Source organism: Chaetodon auriga, chromosome 8 (assembly GCF_051107435.1).
Source record: "Chaetodon auriga isolate fChaAug3 chromosome 8, fChaAug3.hap1, whole genome shotgun sequence".
NCBI lineage: Eukaryota > Metazoa > Chordata > Actinopteri > Chaetodontiformes > Chaetodontidae > Chaetodon > Chaetodon auriga.
Window position 1 is genome coordinate 19,700,161 of NC_135081.1, and position 14,996 is coordinate 19,715,156.

At 43.4% G+C, this 14,996-nt stretch overlaps 1 protein-coding gene across 1 annotated transcript in view; it reads left to right on the forward strand.

Annotated features, from left to right (window-relative positions):
• crppa (CDP-L-ribitol pyrophosphorylase A) overlaps window positions 1-14,715 on the forward strand; it is a 47,012-nt gene extending 32,297 nt beyond the window's left edge. Inside the window, exon 10 of the mRNA XM_076737790.1 lies at window positions 14,035-14,715. Coding sequence (XP_076593905.1) covers window positions 14,035-14,139 — 105 coding nt within the window. The 3' untranslated portion in view covers window positions 14,140-14,715. The remainder of the gene's footprint in view (window positions 1-14,034) is intronic.
• The last annotated feature ends 281 nt before the right edge of the window (window positions 14,716-14,996 follow it).

Below are 14,996 nucleotides of genomic sequence, written 5' to 3' on the forward strand. Positions count from 1 at the left end.
GGAGAGAGTGAAATGGAGTCGCGGACAATGAGCAGCGGTCTCTCTGAAAGGACGTGTGATCAAAGCACTTCTCTAGAGCCTTTTTCCGTTTGTCTTGGTTACCCCTCTGAAGATGCCCACAAGCCAAACATCAGGTGCGATAATGTGTGAAAACCTCGAACCGATCTAAAGATGTTGGCTGAGAATGTGCAGATACCGGATCCCCATAAACTGACACGATGTTGTGAAAACGGTGACGGTATACGCTATCAGTGTCTGCAGTGGCGATAGGAAGTGTCATTGGATCCCTCCTCGTACAGGGTCCTGGCGACTTGTCATCTGCTGAAAAGGGAGTTGTCACGGTGATATATGGGTGTTGTAATCCCTGCAGTGAGAGCCCTGATGTTTACCCAACCCCATATTTCCTCCTCCTCAAAGGGCCCAGACCGGGAATCCTAAACCTGAGAAGAGATTAGCCGGCCAGGAAGAAAAGAGAGGGAGAGAAAGGAGAAGAGGGAGGGGAGGGAAGAAGAAAAGGAGAGGACTCTATAGGTCTATTCTCCTCTACCTGTTCAGATCTAGGTCTGAAAGGCAGACAGGTGAAACCATACACGACCCAGAGAAGCTCTTGCTGTGACACTCGTGAAGATGTACCCTCACTATGGTCAAAGGAGCTCGGCCAAGGCCGTCGGCTCTGTGGTTTCGGCACGCTCTCGACTTTTCTGCAGCTAAATCCAGCAGTGATCCTCTGCTCAATGAGCGAGTGGCCTCAATGGGAAGTCTGATTCATCTGACACGGATTCATGTTAAGGCGTCACAAACCAGAAAGTTGGGAAACCACCAATTTAAAGATCTCAAAAGTGAAACTCATGGTGGAGGTAAAGAAGAAGACAGCAAATCAACAAAGTTATTAAATTCTGTGCTCAGCCTTGGAGTAGATTTGGAGATATTTCACTGTGTAAGTGAATACTTTGGCCTGCTGGTGGCGCTGGGTGAATTCAGTAGAACTCATCCTTTAGGGACCATAAAGTCTGTACAACATTTAATAGCAATCCTTAGAATAGTTGCTGAGGTGTTTCGGTTGGAACCAAAGTGGCAGACCAACCTGACATTGCCATCCCCTCAACTAGCACGGCTAAAAAGAGCAATAAACGTCATCAACAATCAGGTTTCACTGCAAAGTTCCATAACTGAAACCTGGTCTTTTAGTTAATTCCCTGAAAATGAATCACACACTCCTGGAGGATTTTCTAAATGAAGCGCCAAGGGAAAATGATTTCTCCAGAGGTCTTTGTCCACAGTTTTTCTCACACTACATCTGTCAGGCGACATCCACACCTTATCTTGCTGAGGTCCAACAAGGCAGACAGGTGAAACCCAACACAAGCCACTGAGGCTCTTGCTGTGACACCCATGTGTTCGCACCCTGGCAGGGTCAAGGGAGATCAGGGATGGCTGCCGTCTCTGCTGTGTCAGCACGCTCCCGACCTTTCTCCCAGTAAATCCAACAATTGTCCTCAGACAAATAAGCGACTGGTGTTCTGTTTTCTGGGATGAGTGAAGAGTGTTGGACGCTTTAACATACTTTCGTCATCCAGTTTCTCAAAACGAGGAGCTGTCTCCGTTCAGAGACAGATGTGATTAGTAAAATCACATTTATTAGTCTCTTTGGCTCGTCCAGGTTGACTGACAGCTGAGGAGACCATTTAAGTACGGAGGAAAAATGCTTTGGATATTAAGTTGCTGTTTTAGAAGTGATGCTTAACTGAACGAACACTAGATAAGTTAATCAAAACATTGCAGAAAGCAGCACAGATAAGAAATGACGTGGCATTTCATGAAGCTGTTTTTGGTTAACCAAACAATTTCTCCGGGAGAGCCAACAGATTTGGCGGGTCCTCCTCTTGATCCACCGCACTTAGCGTCAGAATAGTCCAATATCCACCCTGCTCCTTCACACAGTTTTCCCCTGCTGTTTGCTTAAGTGCTTGTCTTGGTTCTGACAATTATGTCTTTAAACTTTATCTAAGATCCCCCTGGAAATGTGGATGAGAGCACTTGGCTCCCTCGGTGGGATCCTGACATCTCCATGCAGACAGAAGCCCGCGGATGGTTCCCCTCCTCAGTGATGTATTTGTAGAGTGTGAGGGTTGGAGCCCTGGGAGCTGGGAGAGACTCGCTCTGCTGCAACATGTGCAGGATATCAGGCTTGATCTTCCATGCCGAGAGTGCTCCAGATGTGTGTCGGTATGTGTGAAACTTGACCGCTGGAGTTTGGCTCGAGGAATTAGACATACCAAAGCTGTGTTTACTCAGCTTTGATATCTTAGATTAAAAAGACCAGCGAACGCACTGTTTGGGCTGATGTGACTTGACGCAGGCTCTTACAGACAATTTGGAAATGACATACCAAGAGAGAATTAGTGTTACAAACACACGGTCTTATGGAAAATTAATGTAGGCCAGCTCTTCACAATTAGTTTGTAAACATTCAATCACTCGGAGAAAGGGCAAAACATGCATGTGTGTTTGTTTTGCCACTTAGTTTTGAGACGTTTCTGACCACCCACAGTAGTCCTGCTTTGAGTTTTCTTCCAGGGATTATGCTCTCATTTAACAGGCCTCATCAAAGATTGTTTTTGTGGTGCTCACCTTCCTGCTCTGCTTTTGCTTTTATTTGCTGGGACCTCTCAGTACACATGCTTGTCTGGTTGGGTGTGGTGGAAAATAGCTGTGGAATAGCACACAGCGTATTCAGACTTGGGGAAAATACCACCAGATGCCCCAAAATGCTGGTAAGGCTTAGCTAAGACTATCTGCTCCTCTGTCGAAAGCACTCAGAGAGCGTGCACCACTGCCAAGGCTAAACAATCAAAATTACTTCAATAATACAAAAAATTTACATGCACATTTGGATCTGCATCTGCGTCACCATACATATGGTAACAGTCGATCATGCTGAGTGGCTGCTCATAGCTATGATTTTTGGAAACTCCCTAAATCCTTTACAGGAATATTACAGCTTTGTTTAAGTGTGACGTGCAAAATTTGAAATGATTCATAGCCGAGACCAAAGATATGATACAACAGCTCACACCTGATATGTGCATGTTCCAGTTTGACAGCGTCACACTGGCAAGAATGTGTCATCTCCCAAATCTGATTGGATGGGATTTGCATGGTTGAAAGGTCACAAGCCAAACAGAAAGTGGCCACATGGTGGAGCTCATTAGCCCTCACCAAACCGTAATCATTTAGCTGGATTTTACACTTGATCCGAGGGGATAAACCGCTGTAGACAGCACTGCCATAGATTTTGATTAAAAGTAAGGCATCGGATTTTGACCTCTTACACAGCCCCTGCAACAATAGATGGGTCTATCATATGTGATGAAATGTGACTGATTTACTTTTCTCGTTACTGAATAAGAGGCTGCTGGTCGTGTTTGCATTCATTCATTCACTGTGACAGAGTTATCGCAGTGAGGGTATTTGTACTGGAGATGACTTTGTTAGACGTGTGCCTCTGAGAAGGTGAAGAGAACTGAGACTTTCTTCAACTTCTTTAATGTGTTCACTCTCAAAAGTCTCCACCAGGATAAGAAACATGGAGGAGAAAACACAAGCAGCCAATCGCAGTTCTTGTTGTCTGCTTGGGGTTTCTCCGTAGCGGCTGCTGCCTCGATGTGTGGTTGCGTTTTTGAGGAAGCTGCAGTGTAACTCGCAGTGTAGCTTCTGAGCATGTAGCTGCTGGAGCTCCACTGAAGCCCCTTAATGCACCGCCATGAATCAAGCTTTTGTTTGTTGGCTCGCAGCCTAACTTTCCACAAAATTTTGGAAAAATAAACCGGACCGAATCGGACTGAAAGCATAACTTAAGTGGAGGTAATGACCAGCTAAGTTGTCTGAAGGTTGGCCCCAACAGGACGGTTCAGCGGGCTGGTAAAAAGTAAAAATGGCTGGTTCTGGGAGTTGGGCCCCAAAGCTGAAATCAAATTTCCTGCTCCGATGGAAACCCCAATTGGAAGTTTTTAAAGTTATAAATAACCAGGTTTCAAGGTAGGATTCAAGAACTTAAATCTGCTCTTGTATTTAATGTCCTCAAATGAATCTCACAGTCATGTGAAAATGATTTTCCTCAACAGTTTCTCGTAGCAGTCCCTTCTTGTTCTCACACTACATCTGTCAATCCGCGTGGCCGGCTGTATCCCCCTGATGTTTAGTCTGCGCTACACCGATATTTTGACAGCAGTACAGGAATACAGTGTTGCACCTATGTTTGTATGTTTGGCTTACCGCCGGCAGTGATAACAATCTCGTGCTAGTAAGGATGGAAGTGAGGGCACTAAGCCTTGGCCAGGACGTGTGCTGCTGAAAACCAGGCTGTAATAAATGTCTTATTTGTGAAATATTACTGCACCTGCACCTGACCTCAGATGGCCTGGGATACGGACTGTATTTGGCTTCCCTGGTTCAGTGTAAGTGATACAGTGTGATAAGTAAATGAGGCATCTGTGGAGGGTGTGTGTGCTTTTGGGGCTCTCTCACCGCATGTGGGATTTGGTATGTCCCAGTTCATAAATCCCACCCCTGCCTTCATGCTTTCATGCCTCCTCAACTAAGGACCCATTGTTCTGCTTACTGTTTTGAGGTATGTCTTTCGGTGAGTTGAATTCAAACAAAGTCGTCTCTCAGCAGAGCTTGTTGAAAAAGTTCTCAGTGAAGGGATCCAGTAGAGGGACAGACCTCCTCGATGTCCCATTCTGAGCAGGGTTCACCTTCTCTGAAGAGGGTACACAGAAAGTTGTACATTAGACGTGACAAACAAACTGCTGTGTTTGCCCAATGGACGCCCCTAGACAGGATATTTTGGAAACCCGTGTTGAAAGAGCTTTGCCAGTGTACCATGAAAGGGTTGTGTGTCAGCGATTGTTCTCTCAATGGGGTCTGAAAAGCAGTTATCAATGCAGAAGTTTGCCTTTTCTATGGCTGGAAAGTCTGAGGGAACTCACAGCCACACAAAAGTAGGGTGGGATACAGACTTATTCATTTTCCTACATTACAATCCCTTTCAGATGAAGTGAGGCAGAGTGGGAACGACACGGGTATCTAAAAGACAGACACTCAGGCAACGACACTGAATACCTCAGCGAAATTCAATAAAACACAGTCCCTGGAGACATTTCATCTGTGAGACGTATGAAGTGATGCTTATGTCGCTGTCGTCTTCGTCAGCTTCAGCTCGAAGTCTGTCAGCTTTTAATTTTTAGATTTATGTCCGAACTTTAGTTGTAAGCATGATGTATAATCTGAAGGTTGTTTGGACCCAAAGCTCAGCAGTAAATATTAAAAGATTTAAGTTTGTGAGGGTTTTTTCTCCTTTCTGTGGTCTTTGATGTACATTCAAATGTCTGAGTAAAGTTTGGCGGAGTTATTGATCGTCTTTGATTGATTCCATCTCAGTTAAACATTGATCCTCTGTCCCTTTGTCTTATACTGTTCTCCAGTCAGTTCTGACTTGTTATCATAGGTCAACAGTGAACAAACAGGTTTAGTGAAGAACTGTACCTAAATACAATTTTGAGTTATTTTCTTTCGTCCTTCTGACCTTATGTTGTTTAATATTGGCTTCCCTTTTCTTTCCTTTTCAAAAAATCTCCAACACGAGAAATAAGGTTTCCACCAAGCAGCAAAAACCAAATTCAAGCTATTCTTCATAATGACCATTAAAGCTACGGCAGGTTTTGTCTTTTAGAAGCATTCTTTTTTCTTTACATCCCAACACTAATCAATAAATCAAATGCTCTGACAAAAAACTCCAACTCCATATTCAAGAAGTACCAAGCAAATGACTTATGTCCAATTATTTTGATACGATATCTCTTAGTTTATGCTTCCTTCTGTTCTTTCTTGAGCCCATCTGAAAGGAAAAAAGTCCCCAATCTATCATGCTAAAGCTAGCGTGCTAAACTTTAACACTCCTTTTAATTGGGACATCTGAGGATATATTTTGCTGCTAATACTCATTTACTTCTACTTTTTTAATCCCACTTATGGCACACCACTGGGTCAATACAAACTCAAAAGGTACCAGAAGATTTCAGGAGAAGTTGCCAGACTGAACTGGGAAAAGTATATAAAATACCAAGGACATTTTACTTGTGGTGGAGTATTTTACCTTGTTGTATTGTTACTTTTACTGATGGATTTGAATACTTCATTGTATTCACTTCATCTTCATTGTATCAGATGAGTCTACAAGTCTCCAAAACTATGAACAAAGCTTCAGTGTGTCTTCACAATGAGTACTTTTAATACTTTGAATAACTGCTAAGAAATACCAAAGACAATACTGTTCGTTCTTGAATTTATTTGAAACCATGAAAATCCCCTCAAACCAGAAATAAAGGTTTTCATCTAACAGAAAAGCTTAAATAGTTTCTTCCACATTTAGTACTTGTACTTACTTGTGGATATTTTATATTTAATACTTGTTTACTTCGAGTTGCTGGTGGTTCAGTCATTAAACACTCATGCTTTGCAGCCCAGTTTTGTTCAAACCCACAGATCTTTCTTTCAAATTGTAGAGGAGAACCCAATAGTTTCCAATAAGTCCAAATATGTCAGACTGAACTTTTAGGGAAATATGTATAAAATGATACACGAGACATCTAGAATTTTTCCAGCCATAAAAACATGGAGTCTTGGCTTTGAATATTTCCCTCATATAGCTTCAGAGAAAAGCTGGAACAAGCTGGTAAAGAATCTACAGTATATGATACGGTCAGAGGAGAATAACCAAGCTTGGAGCTGCGTAATGGGAAATAAAATGAGGATCTTGGCTGTTAAGGAGTAAAAGATTTAAATGCAGTGCTTTTACTAGTAATGCTGTATTGTCCCCCTGTGGTATTTCTATGTTTACTGAAGGATTGGAGCCATTCAGCCACCATTCTTCATTGTATCGAATGAGTCTCTACAGGACAGGAGTGGTGTAAAATTTGGGGCTCTAATCAAACTTCTGGACTGGCCAGTAATTGGACCTGTTGCCCCCTTCTCTTGTCGCATTGTAGCCCCAAGCTACTGCCTGTCTTCAGTGATGCACGGTGAGGAATAAGGGCCATAATACCCGCTCTGGGACGAGCTGTCAGAAGCCCTGAAACTCTATCCTGTCTCAGACCAAAGCACTGGGTGTTTTTAGTAGCGTTGTATCACTGGGATTCAACACACAGGTCATTTAGGGATAGTTTTTCTCAGAAATTACTTCATCTATTAAAGAGCAGAAGTCGGAGTAATGCTCAGTGAAGTTCATGTTAGGTGGTGGTTTAAGCTTTTAAGACTCACAGAGTGGAGAATGCTGTCTGGCTTTCGTGCGAGTAATGATACTGCCCTCAAGTGGATGCTCCAGCTGTTAGTACTATGGCACCCTCGTGTCACAGGCAGAAATACAGTGACAGTAAAACATTAGGATGATGAAAAGAGCCCATAAAAACTTTCTAAATGCTCTTGGCCACCTTGGTTATGGTAGCTGGTGTGACTCTAGCAACTCTTTCCAGTTCTCTTGGCTCGGGCTGTGCGCCAAGCTTTTCCATAAGCTGTTTCTCAATTAGGACGCGGCGCTCTTGGCATTTCATGAAGGGAACAGAAGTGGAAGCCCTCAGCAGCAGCAGCAGCAGCAGCAGCAGCAGCAGTCCTCAGGGCTGGGGATGTCGGGAAAATGACAGAGGCATACAAATTGTCACTGTTAAAGGTCCTAATTGCCTGAAACCTTTACGCATCAAAGCAGGCTCGTCTTGTGTGGCAGAAGTGCTGCTGCATGCTCCTTTTAGATGGAAAGGTTGATTGCAACTGTGGCATTTAAGTGTAGAGAGAGTCTGAGGATTGCTTATTGTGTGGTCCGCCGATGCCTTCCTCCCCCCTTTCTCCCCCATTCCCCCTTTGCCCTGTGTTTCAAAGACCTGTCGCCTTACGGCTTGTCAAAATCCTCCCTTTAAACAGTAAGCAAAAATAGAAGCTAATGATTGAAGTTCCATTCCATAAACTTGTGGTCACAGTTTGGAATAACAAGGCCGTTGCATGTGTTTGTGCATTCATACACATGGGAGTGATTGAGGACATTTTGCTTTTAGTTACTGCCCAGTCAAACGATTATATATTGCGTTGTTTATATATTAAAACAATCCTGTCACTTAATTTCGTAATATGACTTTTCTCTTGGACTGGAATCCAGGCTCTTGGTGCATGAGGTAAAAATAAAAACTGAACTCCCATAAAGTCCCCAGAACTCTCTCCATCTATGACTCCTATCCAGTGGTATTTTCCCCTTGGTACCAGTTCATATATTGTTTGCTAACAGTCTCTATTTTTAAATGTGAAATCTGTCAAGAAACTATATAAATGCCATCTAGGCCACCAAGGGATTGGATGCCTCGATAATCGATGTAGCAGAGACTCGGCTGTCAGCGGAAAAAAAGCGTTTCAAAATGTAAATGTGTCACTTTCCCATTTAATATGGCATAAATTACTGGTGATAGTCCTTCCACTAATGTGAATAAATGATGATACTTTTGGCTGGGAAATCCTTTAAGTGAGGATTTGTGGCAGTTAATCATTATAAAGTGGAAAGCGAGGTTCCCTCACATCTAATAATAGTAGAGTGAATCTCGTAAAAACAAGCACTCTTAAAATAAAAAAGAATGACTGAATGCTGACTGCACTTAGACTTTGGCTCGAGAGGAGATTTCTACTTTGGAACTCATGAAGATTAATTCCAGACTATAAACAGGTGAGAAGCGCCTATTAGCTCAAATAGCTCTATCAACCGGACTAATCCGCACCTCAAAGGCTTCAGGTTTTATCTCACGTCTGCTTCAGTACACCGCTTCAGTTCTGTTTGTCTGAGAAATACTGAGCGGCGAGCGCTCGCTAACCAGTTCCTCCACGTTCTGCTGGAAGAGACGCTGGGACCGAGACAGTGGAAAACCGTCTCAGTCAGCGCTGGAGGACATGGGCTGTAATGATGAAAGTCTGGAGACATGCAAATCCCTCCAGGATCACATTCCACCTCTTTGTGTTTGTGCGTGTGAGGGTCCACATGTATGAACGCACATGTATTCCCTCTCATGTGTGTTTGCGTGCCCATAACAAAGAGCCGCTTGGCTGCTCATTAGCAAGCGGCTTTCTTCATGCCGGATGGTCGTCAGTGGAAAGAGGAGACACGAGCTGAGCGGAGTTCCACCCCCGCCGATGGCAGCGAAGCCCAGGTCAGGAGAGGCACCGGCTCACGTCTGTCAAGGCTAGAGTGAACTGCAGCTCTTCCCTGAGCGCCGATCCGTCACTTCACATGTTCCTCACCCTGAAGTCATATAGATTTCAGCCTGAAAGCGGTTAGATATGCAAATGTCCGTACAGCCTCGGAGTTTGTTGCCGTTCAGTAATTCTACCCCCTTGTCGTGCTTTTTTCTCGACCACATTTGAAGCCTGAGTGGCAGTTGTGACTGCTTAAAGCTGTGCCACGAGTCAATGAAGAGCTCAACTCGTATTTGCGTTCCACTGTGCGAGCAACTACTTGATTTAATATTGCTGTTTTATGAAGCATGATTCATATTTCAAAGGCCTCATATCTGGAGTGGAAATAATTCAGCGCTCGGGTTTAGACGGGCTTGAAACTTTGATCCTCCCTGGTGATCTTGTGCTTTTCTTGTTTTCTTGTGCACAAACTTAAGTGTTTTTTTGTTCTGCTGTAAGAAAACAGACCTCTGTAACAGGGTCGTTAGCTGAGGCTTAACAGCCGTAGCTGTCTTCAAGATGCCCGAGAAACCCGCAGCTCTCGTGACTTTCCCATAGTCCTCATCAATGCACTTGGGTGGTAATCAGCCGATGATCGTGTTCATTGCATTTATCATCCTCGTAGCTCCTCCTAACACATGTAACATCTCAAATACTTTCCATGTGAAGATGTAATTGCTTTTAGATAACAATCGGGGGAATGCTTTGATCTGATTGCTTACGGAATAAACAATGATAAGACGCAATTAGACTTTGCAGGAACACTTGGCTGTCTTGCTCGGAGCTCCAGAGCGATCGCTATGGAGCTTGTATATTCCAGAGGATATGTGGGCTCTCAGCTGCAGTTGTTGACTTCTTACAGATGCACTGGCCCATCTCCTCGTCACCTCGTACGAGTGATTAAGCCACAGAACAGTGACTTGGGTACATCGTAAAGAAAAACAGGAAAGCCTCACTGTTTTTGCTTCACTCCATTTCCTTCGATTCTTTAAAGGTCCAGCCAATTGTAAATCTGAAGCCATATTAAGAAAAGATTGTGGATGCGGACACAGAATGCCTCTGGAGCTCATTCAAAGCCATCATATTTTGATTCCATCTTTTATTTTTTTCTCATTCCCTCGCGTTGCTTTAATCAATGAGAAGCTGGAGTCGGCGATCTGTGCTCCAGTCCAGTCCCCCTTCAGTCTGTTGGTGTGGAAAATCCATGTCATCTGACTCCCCCCTCCGCTGGTTCTGATTAGGGAGGAGGGCTCCGGGAGTTCTGGATCCGGGTCTCTCGCTCCCATTAACCACGGTCAGGCCTGATTCCACGCTCATCGCTCTCACACCTCGTCACATTCGCGTCCAGCACAGACTGCGCTGTTCGGAGAGGTTAGGCTTTAAGATGAAGAAAGCACAGTGAGAGAAAGCTTATTTTCCTGCTTTTGATCACACAAGCAGCTCCAGCAGTGTTGCACCACTGACACATAGTTGTAATGCAAACTGCATTTGGAAGCCAGATATGAAGATAATGTTAAATCGGATGTTCCAGATCATCGTTGTTTTGTCTTTTCAGTGGAATATATTCGTAATACATTTTTATGCTACATCTGTAGATGTTAGAACATTAAAAGCTTTGAGAAAAGCCCTCTTAAGCCTTCTTAAATCGTTTTAGTTCAGTCTAAGCAAATCTGCCTTTTGAGAGCTGGCTGAGAAAACTGGTCATAGTCAGAGTGGGAACGGTGTCAGATCGGTTGGTGTTTTTCTGGAGAAATAATACAAGTCAGATCTAATCCCCTTTTAAAGGATAGTTAGGATTTATTACAGCTTGGAGGAGATGTTTTGATGTCTCACAGCAGGAAAAGCACAAGTGGAAATAAACGTGTTAATAAAGGCTGCATTCCAGTTCCTGGTGCAGTTCCAGGCCCTGCTGTGGTCCAGCCCGGCCCACCAACTGTGTTTTCATCCACAAAATATTCTGTTTTTTGCAGTATTTCATTCAACTGTGTTGAGATATTTCTGCGCATCTAACATGTTGATGTCCAAGTTTTTCATAATGTTTAAAAGTGGTTGTGTTTATCCTTCCAGAAAGAAATGTGGGTTTTCTGTTGTGCATGCATCTCTACTATTAGCTAGTTGACTTGTTTACAACACAGAGCTGGCCGTAAACAGGTAAGAGGTCGTCACGAACTGCAGTAAAAACACCAGCTGAGATGCATATTCTGCATGTGCTGTGAACATGTCCAAAGAATGCTCCTAAAACCGGAATGATAGCAACGTATCCCACGTCTTAACTGGAAAATACTACATCTGGAATAAGGCCAACCACAGCCAAAAAATCATTTCCTTCAAACAAAAACCAAACATGCCCAAAGAGTGCAAAAAGTAAACATATATTAAACCTGAAAGTGCTGCCCTCTGATGCACACTAGTCTAAGACAGATACTTGAACCTGGAACTAACACAGATTGTAAGACAAACAACAAATTAAACATTAATACAAGAAAAAATTTTATGCAGCTTTCCAGAGTAATTTACCTGTCACAGTGTTTCATTTCATTGCGTCTTCTTACGTCATAGTCTTTCATTTGGCTAAACTGCTTCTGAACTGTCTTTTTCTAGCGATCCCACCGTGTTCTTGGATCTCCATAATGGACAGTTTGCTAAACCTTCCAGCAGACATGAATCATACGTTATCTGTAGCGTCACGCAGCCGGCATGTCGAGCTGTCAGAGGTGTGTTTGGGGTTGTAACAAGACAGATCTCTCATTTTAAGAGTTTAGAGGATGATATCTTTTGTCTTTCCTTTCCAAAACCAAAGAAGCAAGAGAAAAAGATTGTTAGCATATTCAGCTAACTAGCTTACTGCCCACAAGAGTCACCTCGCATTCCCTCCAAGGCCAAAGAGCACTTCATTAACTGTGTGCATTATTAGTTTGAGGGGTTACAGGTTACAGTAAAGTCCTCATCCTGCATACTGCAGTAACCTGCCAAACCTCAGAAAATTGTACCTTTAACTTTGTTTTTTTAACACGACATCATGTCTGACCCAGATTCCAAACAAACTGGGATGCTGTCATTGATAAAATAGAGTGTGAACATTTGCTGCTTGATTTTTGTAAATATCTGCTTATTGTGAATCTGATGCAGCAACACGTTTCAAAGACTGGGAAAGTTGTGGAATGCTCCGAAAACACCTGTTCCACAGGTAAACAGGTTCATTGGTAACAGGTGATAGTATCATGATTGGGTAGGAAAGTCGTTCACCACTTTGTGAACACGTGATTGGATAAACGATATCACTGCATGGTCTCAGGAACGCTTCGTAAAGCTGTTGTCTGTAAACACAGTTTGTTTGGAAATGATTGCGCTCTGCTTTATTTATGTTTTGGTTGTAGCATGATTTCATGTTTGTATCCGTCAAGCACGTATTTAGGACTGCTTTGACAGGCATGGCAACGGTAACTAAAGGACTGAGAAAACAATCAGTTGGCCAAAACTGTAAAAATGAGATCCAAGATGTATAAAACCATACTTTAACTTAACATGCAAATGTTATATTTTAGGTATTTGAATAGAGAAACTGAAGTTCATGAAGCTGTTTGCTTATTTCAGAAACCAGAATCCTTCCCAGGCCTTCTGTCCTCTCTGGGACATTTAGTGGTATATACTATATCTTTCTTACATTTTCTCCCTCATGCATGCTGCTACATCAAAAGCTCGTCACAAGCCTTATTAAAGTCCACAATCATTTATGAAAAAGTCCAGGTAGAGCGTGAAGCATAAATCTACGTGAGGAACGAGCCCGTGGTTAAAGCAGAGTAAAGCTCCTTGAACTGCAGCCCCTTTGAAAGATGGAAAACAGGTCATTCTTAGGCCTCATCAAGAAGCTAAATCAAAGTCGGGAGTCGCTGCAGCCTTAGGAGTGGAGTCAGGGGAGTGAAAACCATTAAAAGCGCATTGTGCAGGCAGTCTGCAGAGAAAAAAAGAAGAAAGAGATACAGAAGAGAGGAATCACGAAGGCCAAACAACCACAACAGTGAAGCTCGCCCTTCAGAAACAGAGCGAGTGAACGAGGGACCCTTTGGCCTCCTTTTGTCTAACGTGTGGTTCAGCGTAGATCTGTCCAATATCATGCATCATAAATCTCAAAGTGGCTCTTATTGGTTCACAGGCTTCAGAGGACTCCACATTAACACAGATTTGTGAAAAGAAAAGAAGAAAGTGGCTTAATTCTGTGGCATTTCTCTTCCCCCTCCTCCGGAAAATTGCTTCCGTCTGTTGATTGAACAAACCGTAAAATAAGACGGGAGTCACGAAAATCCTCCAGCAGATTTGGTGATTCTTACAATCAAATTAAATGCGGTGGATTCAAAGTGCTGTTCAGTGTCTGCTGTGCTTATTTGACCTTAAAGCCGACTGGAACAGGATTTGTCTCTCGGGAGGAGCATCCGTGTGGGGATATTTTTAGGAGTGTCGTCATTTTTGGAGAAAACAGCAGCTGATGCTAAATTTGGAGCCTTCCCGACTTCCATCGATGCTGTAGCTCCTCTCTGACAGGTCTGTTTCTTACTTTTTATTACGAGTGGAACAACATGCGTCCGGTTTAAGTTTGTTTCCCTCAGTGTGAACCGGCTGCTAATGCTAAGTGGATGCTGCTGGCAGTCCCACGAGCTCAAATGCTGGTGCTCAAACATTTGGGTGACTCACGTAATGAGCGAGGTGGCATTAGTTGACGTTCTTTAACAAGTGACCTGTCTGTCCTCCTCCTCCTCTTCGTCTCTCTCTCAGGACACCGAGCGCTGGGAGAGGTCAGTGTTGAAGGTCGCTGAGATCGCGTCAGCCCTGATCCGGGAGAAGAGCCCCGCCCTGATTGGACAGCTTCTGCAGGCCTGAGGGGAAGCAGCACCAACAGAAAATCCCCTCAGTGTGACTCATGAGCGCTGCAGGGATGGGATAGTTATGTTTGTTCATCTCTTTATTGATTACAGAAGGATTAAAGGGATATTCCCACATGTAACTCTTCTGCTACCATCATGAGAGTCCAACAGAAAAAAAGGAGTTGTCAAAATTGAAGCAGCAGACACCGAGAAATCCTGACTTTAAGTCCAACGTGTGGGTCAAACTCCAGAAACCCAGAGCCCTGCACTTCCCATAATGCAACTTGCACTAAGTCCACATCTTTCAAACTCAGTGACTTTCTGCTAGGTTCAGTCATGGCAGTGAAAAGTTAATAGACAATAAAAACTTGGCATTTGTACACAGACCGCTGGGAGATGTCGTATTTGGAGTGATGTCAGTCTGAATCAGGTATCGCTGATAGCTGCAGCAAATCAGTGTGAACATGAACCAGATGAGAACTGAAAGACAGCAGTATGTGTTCATTGATCCAGTTAAACTCTGGAAAAGTGACTGAAAACAATGCTTGTTAAAAACAATAAATATGATGTAATAAAGTTTTTTTTTCATATTTCCTTGTGTTTTTTTGAGTTTTATTCCGAAATCTTAATCACATATTCAGATTTCACCATCAACCCTGAAGACGCAGATTAGACCCCGACAGCAGCAACAGATTCCAGGTGTGAAGATTCCTCATCAAGCTCTTTTCAGGAAAGCTGAACTGATGACTGACGAGCTGTAAAGTTCCTGATTGATCGTCCATCAGTCCAACGGTCCACCACGCAGAGGAGGCTCCTGTTTCCTGCAGCGAACCAACTCTGAAACCACCAACATGACGATGTAATGAAATATCC